The 12,933-nt window shown below is 38.1% G+C and overlaps 1 protein-coding gene across 1 annotated transcript in view; it reads left to right on the top strand.

Moving 5' to 3' along the window:
* Positions 1–12,933, top strand: part of KDM7A (lysine demethylase 7A) — a gene marked incomplete at its 5' end in the record, with an annotated part of 99,962 nt that overhangs the window by 44,176 nt on the left and 42,853 nt on the right. Inside the window, 2 exons of the mRNA XM_023764829.1 lie at positions 580–665; positions 5,106–5,223. Coding sequence (XP_023620597.1) covers positions 580–665; positions 5,106–5,223 — 204 coding nt within the window. The remainder of the gene's footprint in view (positions 1–579; positions 666–5,105; positions 5,224–12,933) is intronic.

The raw sequence follows: 12,933 nt of genomic DNA, 5'->3' as shown, positions 1-12,933 counted from the left end.
AGGTCCACCAGTTTGGTTTCTGAGAAGGGCTCTCTTCCTGGCTTGCAGACAGCTACCTTTTTGCTATGTACTCATGTGGCCTTTCTTCTTTATGTGCATGCAGAGAGAATGCAAGCTCTTTGGTGTCTCTTATAAGAACACTGATCCTATGGGATCAAGGCCCCACCCTGTGCCCTCATTTACTTCCCGGAGCTTTATCTCCAAATAAATACAGCTGCACTGGAGGGTTACAGTTTCAGCTGGTATACTTGGGGGTGGGGGTGGGGGGGCACAAACATTAAATACCATAACAGTTGGCACTTACATAATGGTTGAGGGTCTTATGGCTTATAATTGCATTACTTTTAATGTCTCTGCTCTGCTTATAGTAATTCACTTCCCATGTATTTGGATATATTCTCCCCCACAATTATTTAGCAAGTGTGTAGGGTAGAGAATAAAATTTATCCTTGCATGTATTCTACAACATTTATTGGTGAGTTGGTGTACATTTCTCAGGTAAATTCCAACCAATCTAAATATAGTTAAGTAAAGATTTTAAACTGATTTACCTATTGGCTTTATTTTTCTTTACCTTAGCTGTGTTGGAGTAGAAGAACATCATGCTGTTGACATTGACCTATATCACTGTCCCAACTGTGCAGTTCTACATGGATCCTCCTTGAGTAAGTACTAGATGCTCAAACTTAATGTGTACCTGATAATACTTCTATTTCCCAAATTTGGTCATCATACTGAGTTTGACTTGGAGTCCTGCCCCAGCCATCCTATCTACTTGAAGCCAGTCCCCAACAGTTCCATCCAGAAGATGACAGAGGGTCCAGACCAAGTCTCTGCTGATACTCTTCTTCCTGAGCTGGCAGAGCACAGCCAGGGAAGCTCCCACGTCCTCTGGAGAGAACCAGCAGACAGAGATGATGACATTTATTCTTAGCTTTTTACAAATGCTTCAGAGGAATAGATTGAAATATTATTGTTGTACAAATGTGAGAGTAGAGATTTAAAGACTTTGAAATAGGTTCTTACTACTTTTTCCTTTAAAATTTACACTGCAGCCCTACCCGGTTTGGCTCAGTGGATAGAGTGTCAGCCTGCAGACTGAAAGGTCCCAGGTTCGATTCCGATCAAGGGCATGTACCTTGGTTGCTGGCACATCCCCAGTAGGAGGTGTGCAGGAGGCAGCTGATTGATGTTTCTCTCTCATCGATGTTTCTAACTCTCTCTCTCCCTTCCTCTCTGTAAAAAATCAATAAAATATATTTTTTAAAAAATTTACACTGCAAATGGGTTTTTATGTCCATTAAACTAAAGGGAAAAACTTTAGACTTAGTCATTTTAGAACAGAAAGGAACCTTTTACTAAATATGCCTTGATAAACACTTGAGTCAGCTATAGGTAATCTGTATATACAACCTCTTTATTTTGAATGCAGAATTTTTTCTATTCCTTAAAAAAAAATAGAAATTTTGTTCTGAGGCCATGGGCAAGTAATTTTTTAAGAGACTTACTAGCAACTGACTGCTCATATGTTTTGTTAGAAATGTTATTAATTTATCAAATTTCTTTGTAAGAGATTTAGAAATTTAAGCTATATTAATGCATCAAAATATTTCCTTGTAAAATACAGAATATCTATTTTGCTGTTACTACACATAAAATTTGAGGTTAGCAGGTTGATAGAATTGTTACTTGTGTAATTGGCTAATTGCATAAATATTTTTAAAGGTTTTTATTTTATGTAGCATTGAAGTACATGTACTATATCACTTGATATAATTATTGACTGAGTGATTCTTGAAGGAAGTAAATAGTACTGTTTTGTTATTTGAAAAAGAAAAACAGAACTAAAATTGCTAATAGTTTTAGTTTAAAATTTAAGCATATAATCCCAAAATGAAATAATTTAATTTTTATGAAATATTAAGTGGGTTACTATGAGGCAGTGTGATGTACCCTATTTTTTTCCTATATGATTTAATTTTTTAAAAAGCTTGTCATGCTCACTAAATTGATTTCACAATCCATAATGGATCACGACCTGCATTTTGAATAACGATGCATCAGAGAGAAGACTATATTACCTGGCCCTTCAGTGCTTCTTTCCTTGAATAACAGATCAGGCACTGGCTATCTTCTGGGCAGAAGTCCAACTCTGAGTACCCAAGGGAAAATGACCAAGATCTAGTAATCTCTTACATTTTGATTTAAGACTTGTTTTCCCTACCCTTTATCCTCCATACCCAACTTGGATAATCCACTTGGTCCCTTTCCGTCTACTATGAAGCCTTTCTTGCTTGCCATTCAGGTTTCCTGTTCCTTTTGGAGCTCCCCAGGAATCCTTATTATTATAGATACCATCTACACCAGTGGTTCTCAACCTGTGGGTCGCGACCCCTTTGGCGGTCGAACGACCCTTTCACAGGGATCGCCTAAGACCATCCTGCATATCAGATATTTACATTATGATTCATAACAGTAGCAACATTACAGTTATGCAGTAGCAATGAAAATAATTTTATGGTTGGGTCACAACATGAGGAACTGTATTTAAAGGGCCAGAAGGTTGAGAACCACTGATAGTATGATACCCACTTAACATGGTGAATTTAGACTTTACCCTTTTATGGGAAATAAGAACTCTATTGGAAGACAGATATAAAAAAAAAAAAGCCTAACACCTAAACATATATTCTCAGTGCTCTTCAGGCACATGCAATCCAAACTCAAAATTTTCTCTTTTCCCCATGAACACTACTGAAATATTTCTTCATTGGCCTCCTTCCTTAAGAGATTCAGTTAGCTCTTACAGTGGCTGATTTTGTGTGTCAAATGTGTTGACCCAACAGGATAGTCGTATCCTTCTGTTAACATCCTCCAAGTCTGAACATTTAAAAGGAAACCTTAGTAATCGACACCTTATTGGGTGCCAGGCACTATGCTAAGTAAGTACTTGATCTATGTTATCTCCTTTGATATTTATAACAGCGTGATGTGAGAAAAGTGATCTAATAGCTCTTTAATGTAGCTGTTTGGCAGAGCTAGAGTTCAAACCCATAGCTGTCCAATCCCAATCTGTTCTAATTCTAATCTGTTCTGCAAAAATGAACATTAAAACAATGTAATATCATAGTTACTTATCAAATGAGCAGCCTTTCCTTTTCTTTCCAATAACGATTGACCCAGGGCTTTGAAACAGGCTGTGTATATACATTGGTAAGAGTGTGAGTCACCTGCCACTTTTCTGAAGGCAGTTAGTTTTGCAATTTGTAGCTAGTATCTTTAAAATTTTGAGTATTTCTTCTCGCATTTTTAGGAATTTCTCCCAAGGAATTAATGAGGGAAACATATTTATGTATATGAATATCAATCCCAACTTTGTTTGAAGAAAGATTCAGGATGGACAAAGTGCATAAGAATTAAAAAATGATTATAATATGATGCATCTACATCTATATCTTAAAATCTAAGCACTTTAAATTGCTTTTGAGTATTTATTAAGGAGAAAATGGTGATGGTATAATAAGAAAGGTAAGCAGAATTATGATCCTAGTTGAAAATAAAATGGGGGTGTTTATCTATACATACATGTAAGGGAAAAAGCCCGGAATTAAATACATTTGAATTTTAGAAATGATTTTAAATGAGAAAAAATAAGACACAAAGGATACCTTAATTGGATTTTCTAGGAAGGTTGTTCTATGATTCTCAATTTTTCTCATGAGATTAAAAAAAGGAATTTACTGTCTTCTATATTGAAGGTCTGACTGCCATAAATTTCTTGGGAATCTTGTTTTAGACTCTTAGATATGAATAAGTCCAACCCTATTGATTGTTTAGTGTGACTTCTTCTTATCCATATGAGGAATCAGTATTATTATATTATTATGATTGTTGTACAGTGAAGGTGTGAAGTAATTTAAATTCATAGAGTTTGTCCCCCACTCAACATTTTGTTCTGAGAGTGTTCAAACATACAGGAAAAGTTGAAAGAATTTTACAGTGAGTACCTCTAAATCCATTATATAGATTCTACTATTAACATTTTATGTTATTTGCTTTACCACATATCTGTCCATGTAACTATCTCACTATCTATTCATCTTATTTTTATGCATTCTAAGTAAGTTGAAGACATCACTACAAAGCTTAAGAGTGCTTTTTAAACTTTACATATATATATATACACACACACACACACACACACACACACACACACACACACACATACACACACATAACTGAAATCTTGTATTAATACCACACAAAAGATAAGTAGGTGGTGCCACCCTGGTGGAAAGAGGAATCAGGTCCAGAGCTCCTCCCTTGGCCTCTTTCCCTTCTTCCCCTTTATTAAGGGTTCCTCAACACAGTTGGAGACACATCACTCATCCCCTCCCTTTCCATGCTGAGGAAACTGGAGACAGATGTGTTAAATTACTTGCCCAAGGTGGCAGAGTAGTTATGGCCGAACTAGGAGTCAAATTATAGTCTCCTGATTTTGACTGCTGTGAGTATTCAAGATTACAGCCTGCTGGAGCTAGACATTAGAAGTAACCATAAAGTCATTTATTCTGTGATTCCACTTGTCTTTCTTTCATTGTGATGCAGTCACCTGCTCTTTTTTTGTGTTGGTATAACCACGCTTATTAGGGGAATAAATCTTGACATAAAAGAGAAGGGAGCTGTACTGTTAAAAATAGATTTCCGATGTGGGATCAAAGGCTCTATTCTGGAGAATGATTTGGATGGATGATCTGTAAAAATCATATTATGACCTAGTGTCCTAGTGAAAAACCATGATTTTAAATAATTGTGGGATATTATAGTATTTGTAAATGCAGATCTTATAAAAGTCTCCATCTGCTAGTTTGAATTTCTTGATTTAATTTTAAATTATTATGAAATAAAAAGAGTAGATAAAAAAAGAGTTAGTTGCCTATAGTTGCTGTATTATATAAAGTAAAATTTACTTCTTCAGCCTAGAAATGCATAAAAAATGAGTGTTTTTATTGTATTTAAAAATTGTTGTTTAATTATCTAATGATTAGAAAGTACATAGCATCACTACATACCAAATGTTTCTTTTTTTTAATCTAAAAATCCAGTGAAAAAGAGAAGGAACTGGCACAGGCATGACTACACTGAAATTGATGACGGTTCCAAACCAGTGCAAGCTGGAACTAGGACTTTTGTGAAGGAACTACGTTCTCGAGTCTTCCCAAGGTATGGAAACCTGTTCTGACCAAAGAAAATTTAAGAACGTTACCTGATAAATTGACATATCTGAAGCAATGCTTTCAAATGTCAGGTTATGACCCATCATTATTTCAATCAAAAAATGAAATGGAGCCCTGGCCGGGTGGTTCAGTTGGTTGCAGCATCATACCATACACCAAAAGGTGGCAAGTTTGATTCCCGGTGAGGGCACATTCAGGAAGCAACAGATTAATGTGATGTTTCTCTCTCACAGCAGTGTTTCTCTCTCCCCCTTCCTTTCTAAAGTCAGTTTAAAAAGTCAGTTTAAAAAAGCGAAATTGGAAATATGAGTGCATTGCAAGTAATGGATTAAATGAGTATAGTTTCATGGAACTTCTGTTATATGCATGTGTACTGAGTCACTATGTAAAAATATATTTCTTAACTGTGGATCCCAGTCCAAAAAGTCTGAAATACAATCATTTAAGGCAATTGTTCCAAGTACTTGTTCCTTACCACAGCAGCTAGTGCTTCTTTTTCACCTCGCCTACTCCTATTTTTTCTTATGTTGTTTTCCTATCTGCCTCTGCCCTATGTCTACCAGAAGTACTCATGCTCAGCCTCTCTGGTGGCAGCAGAAAGGGGCTTTTTGACCTTTTAATGATAGTGGAAAGTATTTGAGTCACCTCTGGCTCAAAGAGAGTCAAAGCATCATACAGCATTTAAACATGCTAATTTAGATCATTCCCTCTCACTGCCTGACATCTAAGTTGATACTACAAAATAAGCTTTTACACTAGATCATATCTAGGTTTGTTAAAGAGAGAAAGTGCATTTTAAATTTAAATCACACACATGCAACTTATTTGGGAATTATTTCAGATCTTATATCTATACAACCCCTTTCTTCACAGTCTTTAGGATTCATATCCCCCTCCTCCTTCATCCTTAAACAGAAACATACAATATAAGCAGCTCCTGTTGGCTCCCTCAGGTCTACTGAGAAAAAAAACAAACACCTTGTAAATACAGGGGTTTCCATATGATTTTAGTGATATTAAAGGCTGTATTTTCAAATATTCTCCTTTATCAGTTTCAGAGTCATTGGAGAAATGTGTTTGTTTTCCTTGGTAGGTTTGGAACCTAGGGCCAGAGTTTTCAGCCTGTGTCTATGCAGGGCTTCAGAGAGGCTGTGAGTCCCCTGAAACTGTATAAATAAGCTAGTGTCAATGTGGGAATGTGCTTTTTTTTTCCAAGGGAAGGAGTAGTAGCTTTCATTTTTTTTCAGATAGGTTTGCTCCCCAGAGTAGTGTAAAAATCCTGGCCTGGCTATTCCTGTGGCTTCTCTGCCAAACCAGACACCGATGACAGCAGGTTATAGAGGTGGTCACGCAAGTCCAAACTGTAATTACCTTTAAATAAAGATCTTTGGTTTTATTTGTTTAACTCCATAAACCTTCACCTCATTTAGAATGACAATTACACCTACTTGATGTGATAAACACAGAAGTGTATAAAATGAAGTGAACAGACCATCTTTTCCTCTCTCATTTTAAGACTTACTGTGTTTTGACACCCTTTACTACATAAATAATAACATTTAAACATTTATGTATGTACTAGAGGCCCGGTGCATGAAATTCATGCACAGGGGCGGGGGTGTTCCTCAGCTCGGCCTGCACCCTCTCCAATCTGGGACCCCTTGGGGAATGTCCGACTGCCGGTTTAGGCCCTGCTGGCTCCTAACCGCTTCTGCCTGCCAGCCTGATCGCCCCCTAACCGCTCTCCTGCCGGCCTGATTGACGCCTAACTGCTCCCCTGCTGGCCCGATCACCCCCAACTGCCCTCCCCTGCAGGCCTGGTCGCACCCAACTGCCCTCCCCTGCTGGCCATCTTGTGGCAGCCATCCCCTGCTGGCCATCTTGTGGCAGCCTCTTGTGACGATGTGAGGGTGGCCATCTTGTGGTGATGTCGCACGAGGGCGTGACACCACCTAGGCTTTTATTATATAGGACAGGGGTCCTCAAACTTTTTAAACAGGGGGCCAGTTCACTGTCCCTCAGACGGTTGGAGGGCCAGACTATAGTTTAAAAAAAAACTATGAACAAATTCCTATGCACACTGCACATATCTTATTTTGAAGTAAAAAAACAAATGTTTTCGGCGGGCCACATTGAGGACCCCTGATATAGGATATGTATAGATGTCATATGCATCTAAGTATTAAAAAATAAAGAGTTACGTTATGCATATGTTGTGTAACTTGATTTTTTTACTCTATTTTGTAGATGTTCTTACATATGTATACAAAAATTTATATCATTCCGTAACTGCTATGTAGTATGCAGAAGTGTATATGTACACTGTAATTACTTAGCCATCCTCCTCTGATGTATGTTTAGTTTGTCTCCAGTTTTTTCTCTTGAAAGTATTGAGTAGCTTCTGATCTTGCTAATTCTCTTAAATTCAACCACTCATTACAACTAATTGTAAGCATCCTATTGTTCTTTTTAAATTTACATCTTTATTATTGAAAGTATTACATATGTCCCCTTTGACCCCCCTTAACTGCTTCTAGCCTGCCCCCACCCCAGGCCTTCACCACCCTATTGTCTGTGTCCATCGGTTATGCATATATGCATGCAAGTTCTTTGGTTGATCTCTTCCCACCCACCCACCTCTGCCTTCCCTCTGAGATTCCACAGTCTGTTCCATGCTTCTAGGTCTCTGGATCAGTTTATTTTGTTCATTAGATTCCACCTATGAGTGAGAGCATATGATACTTGTCTTTCTCTGACTGGATTATTTCACTGAGCATAATACTCTTCAGGTCCCTCGAGGCTGTCTCAAAGGGTAAGAGAACCTTCTTTTTCACTGCCGAATATTATTCCATGGTATAAATGTACCACAACTTTTTTATCCACTCATCTACTGATGGGAACTTAGGCTGTTTCCAGATCTTAGCTATTGTAAATTGCACTGCTATGAACATAGGGGTGCATACATTCTTTCTGATTGGTGTTTTGGGTCTCTTAGGATATATTCCTAGAAGTGGGATCACTGGGTAAAATCGCAGTTCCATATTTAATTTTTTGAGGAAACTACAGACTGTTTTCCGTAATGGCTGTATCAGTCTTCATTCCCACCAGCAGTGTACTAGGGTTTCCTTTCTTCCACATCCTTGCCAGCACTTGTCATTTGTTGATTTGTTGATGGCAGCCATTCTGACAGGTGTGAGGTGCTACCTCATTGTCATTTAATTTGCATCTCTCTGCTGATCAGTGATTTTGAGCATTTTTCCATATGTCTCTTGGTCATCTACTATATGTCCGCTTTGGAGAAGTGTCTATTTAGGTCCTTTGCCCTTTTTAAAAAAAATGGATTGTTTGTCTTCCTTTTGTTAAGTTGTATGAGTGAGTTCCTTATATATTTTGGATATTACGCCTTTATCAGATGTATCACTTCCAAATAGGTTCTCCCATAGGGGGTGCCCTTTTCATTTTGTTGATGTTTTCTATTGCTGAACAGAAGCTTTATATTTTGATGTAGTCCCATTTGTTTATTTTCTTCTTTGTTTCCTTTGACCTAGGAGATGTATTGCAAACATATTGCTATAAGAGATATCTGAGATTTTGCTGCCTATGGTTTCTTCCAGGATTTTTATGGTTTCACGACTTACATTTAAGTCTTTTATCCATTTTGAGTTTATTCTTGTATATGGTGTGAGTTGGTGGCCTAGTTTCATTTTTTTTTTGCATGTATCTGTCCAATTTTCCCAGCACCATTTATTGAAGAGATTGTCTTGACTCCATTGTATGCTCTTGCCTCCTTTGTCAAATATTAATTGAGCATAATAGCTTAGGTTGATTTCTGGGGTCTCTGTTCTGTTCCATTGATCTATATGTCTGTCCTTGTGCCAGTACCAGGCTGTTTAGGTTATAGTGGCTTTGTAGTATAACTTGATATCTGGTATTGTGATTCCTCCAACTTTGTTCCTTTTTTTCAAGATTGCTGTGCCCATTCAGGGTCTTTTTGGTTCCATATAAATTTTTGGAGTATTTGTTCTAGATCTGTGAAATATGCTATTGGTATTTTAATAGGAATTGCATTGAATTTGTAGATTGCCTTGGGTAGTATGGACATTTTAATGAGGTTAATTCTACCAATCCATGAACATGGTATATTCTTCCACTTGTTTATATCTTCTATCTATTTTTTAAACATCTTGTAGTTTTCCAAGTGCAAGTCTTTTACCTCCTTGGTTAAGTTTATTCCTAAGTGTCTTAATTTTTTTTGTTATAGTGGCAAATGAGATTATTTGTTTAGTTTCTCTTTCTGAGAATTAATTATTGGTGTATAAAAATGCCATCGATTTCTGGGTGTTAATTTTGTATCCTGCTACATTGCCAAATTCCTTTATTAAATCTAGTAGTTTTTTGGTGGAGTCTTTGGGGTTTTCTATGTACAATATCATGTCATCTGTGAATAATGAGAGTTTTACTTCCTCCTTTTCAATATGGATGCCTTTTATTGCTGCTGCTTGTCTCATCGCTGTTGCTAGGACTTGCAGCACTAGCCTATCTAATAAAAGGGTAATACGCAAATTAACCATCACTCCATCACAAAATGGCGGTGCCTATAGCCACAAGAGGGGGGCGCCCAGTCCCCTCAGCCTTGCCGGAGTCCCCCAGTCCTGGGGGGGGGGGGGCGGCTGCTGAGAGCGGGCAGCGTGAGTGGCCTGGTGGAATGCTTGCTTTGTTGCCGCAGCGATGAGGCAAGCGTTCCGCCTGGGCCGCGGAGGGCCTCTGGGCAGCGGGTGCATCCACCCTGGCTGTGGGGGGGCCTCTGGGTCGTGGAGAGCCTCTGGGCAGTGGGCGCAGAGCGGCCAGGCCCTGCAGAGAGCAGAGAACCACGGGGAGTGGGCCTAAGCCATCAGCGCTCCAGGATTGGAGAGGGCTCCCAGATTGGAGAGGGTGCAGGTCTGGCTGAGAGTCCCACTCCCCATGCACGAATTTCATGCACTGGGCTTCTAGTGTTGAATAAGAGTGGTGAAAGCAGACATCCCTGTCTTGTACCTGTTCTTAGGGGAAATGGTTTTAGTTTTTGCCCATTGAGTATGATGTTGGCTGTAAGTTTATCAAATATGTTTATTATGTTGAGATATGATCCCTTTATTCCCCTTCGCTGAGACTTTCCATCAAAAATGGATATTGGATTTTGTCCAATACTTTCTCTGCATCTATTGATAATTATGTGTTTTTTGTCTTACACATAATTTACTACTTATAATCACAGTTTATGTGATATATCATGTTTATTGGTTTGCGAATATTGTACCAGCCTTGCATCCCTGGAATAAATCCACTTGGTCATGGTGTATGATCTTTTCAATATATTGCTGGATCTGATTTGCTAATATTTTCTTGAGGATTTTAGCACTTATATTCATCAGGAATATTGGCCTATTGTTCTCTTTCTTTGTAATATCTTTATCTGGTTTTGGAATTAGGATAATGTTAGCCTCATAAAAAGAGCTTGGAAGTGTTCCTTTCTCTTGGATTTTTTGGAATAGTTTGAGGAGTATAGATGTTAGTTCTTCTTTATATGTTCGGTAAAACTCCCCTGTGAAGCCATCTGGACCAAGGCTTTTGTTTGCTGGGAGTTTTTTGATTACTGCTTCTGTTTCATCAGTTGCCATTGGCCTATTCTGGTTTTCTTATTCTTCCTGATTCAGTTTTGGGAGATTGTATTTTTTTAGGAATTCGTCCATTTCATCCACTTTGTCCAGCTTGTTGGCAAATAGTTGTTCATAGTAACTCCTTACAATCCTTTGTATTTCTGTGGGTCAATGGTTACTTCTCCACTTTTGTTTCTGATTTTATTTATTTGGATCCTCTTTGTCTCTTGATGAGCCTGGCTAATGGTTCATTAATCTTGTTTATCTTTTCAAAGAACCAGCTCTTGGTTTCATTGATATTTTTGTATTGTTTTTTTAGCCTCTGTTGTTTATTTCTGCTCTGATTATTATTTCCTTCCTTCTACTTACTCTGGACTTTTCTTGTTTTTCTGTTTCTAATTCTTTAAGTTGTAGGGCTAAATAGTTTATTATTAATTTTTCTTGGTTTTTTTTTAGGTAGGCCTGTAGTGCTATGAACTTCCCTCTCAGGACTGCTTTAGCTGTGTCCCATAGATTGGCGGTTGTTGTGTGTTCATTTTCAGTTGTTTCCAGGACGTTTTTTATTTCTTTCTTAATCTTGTTGGTAACCCATTCATTGTTTAATAACATGCTATTTAGCCTCCATGTGTTTGAATGTTTTTACTGTAGTTGATTTCTAATTTTATTCCACTGTGATCTGAGAAGATGCTTAATATGATTTCAGTCTTCTTGAACTTGTAGTTACTTGTTTTGTGTCCTAACATGTGGCCCGTCTTTGAGAATTACCCATGCGCACTTGAGAAGAATGTATATGCTGTAGCTTTGGGGTGAACTGTTTCATAGATGTCAATTAAACCAGTCTGATCCATTGTGTCATTTAGAGTCTCTTGTTTCCTTGTTAATTTTTTGTCTGGAAGATCTATCCAGTGAAGTCAGTGGGGTGTTAAAAGTCCTCTACTATGACTGTATTATTGTTGATCTCTCCCTTAAAGTCCTCTAGAAGATTTTTTTGTATATTTAGGTGCTCCTATATTGGGTGCATATATGTTTGCAGGGTTATATCCTCTTGTTGGATTGATCCCTTTAGTATTATGTAGTGACTTTTATTGTCTCTTGTGATGATCTTCATTTTGAAGTCTGTTTTGTCAGATATGAGTATTGGTACCCCAGCTTTTTTTTTTCATTTCCATTTGCATGGAAAATTTTTCCATCCCTTTACTCTCATCCTGTGTGAGTCTTTTGTTCTGAGGTGGGTCCTGGTAGACAGCATATAATTGGTTCATGTTTTTGTATCCATTCAGCTATCCTATATCTTTTAATTGGAGCACTTAATAATAACATTTAAGGTTATTGATAGGTATTAATTTATTGCCATTTTAGTTCTTTATGCCTATGTTTCTCTCTATTTCTTCTCATTATAGCAGTCCCATTAGCATTTCTTGCAGTGCTGGTTTGGTTCTGATAAACTCCTTTAGCCTTTTTTTTCTGTGAAGCTCTTTATTTCACCATCTATTTTGAATGATAGCCTTGCTGGATATAGTAATCTTGGTTTCTTGATTTTCATTACCCTGAATACTTCATGTCATTTCCTTCAGGCCTGTAGAGTTTCTGATGAGAAATGAGTTGACAGCCTTATGGGAGCTACTTTGTAGGTAACAAATTGCTTTTCTCTTGCTGCTTTTAAGTTTTTCTCTTTGTCTTTAATTTTTGGCATTTTAATTATGATATGTCTGGGTGTGGGCCTGTTTGGGTTCTTTTTGCTTGGGAGACTCTATGCCTCCTGAACTTGTGTGACTTTTTTCTTCACCAGGTTAGGGAACTTTCCTGCCGTTATTTCTTCAAACACATTCTCTGTCCCTTGCTCACTTTCTGCCTCTTCTGGCACACCTATTATGCAAATACTAGAGTCCCGGTGCATGAAATTCGTGCGGGGGGCGGGGGGAGGGTGTCCCTCAGCCCGGCCTGCACCCTCTCCAATGCAGAACCCTCGGGGGATGTCTGACTACTGGTTTAGGCCCGATCCCTGCGGTTTAGGGCCTAAACTGGCAGTTGGACATCCATCTTGCAATCTGGGACTGCTG

The sequence above is a fragment of the Myotis lucifugus genome, unplaced genomic scaffold (genome assembly GCF_000147115.1).
Source record: "Myotis lucifugus unplaced genomic scaffold, Myoluc2.0 scaffold_351, whole genome shotgun sequence".
Taxonomy (NCBI): domain Eukaryota; kingdom Metazoa; phylum Chordata; class Mammalia; order Chiroptera; family Vespertilionidae; genus Myotis; species Myotis lucifugus.
This window is presented reverse-complemented; position numbering and strand designations above follow the sequence as displayed.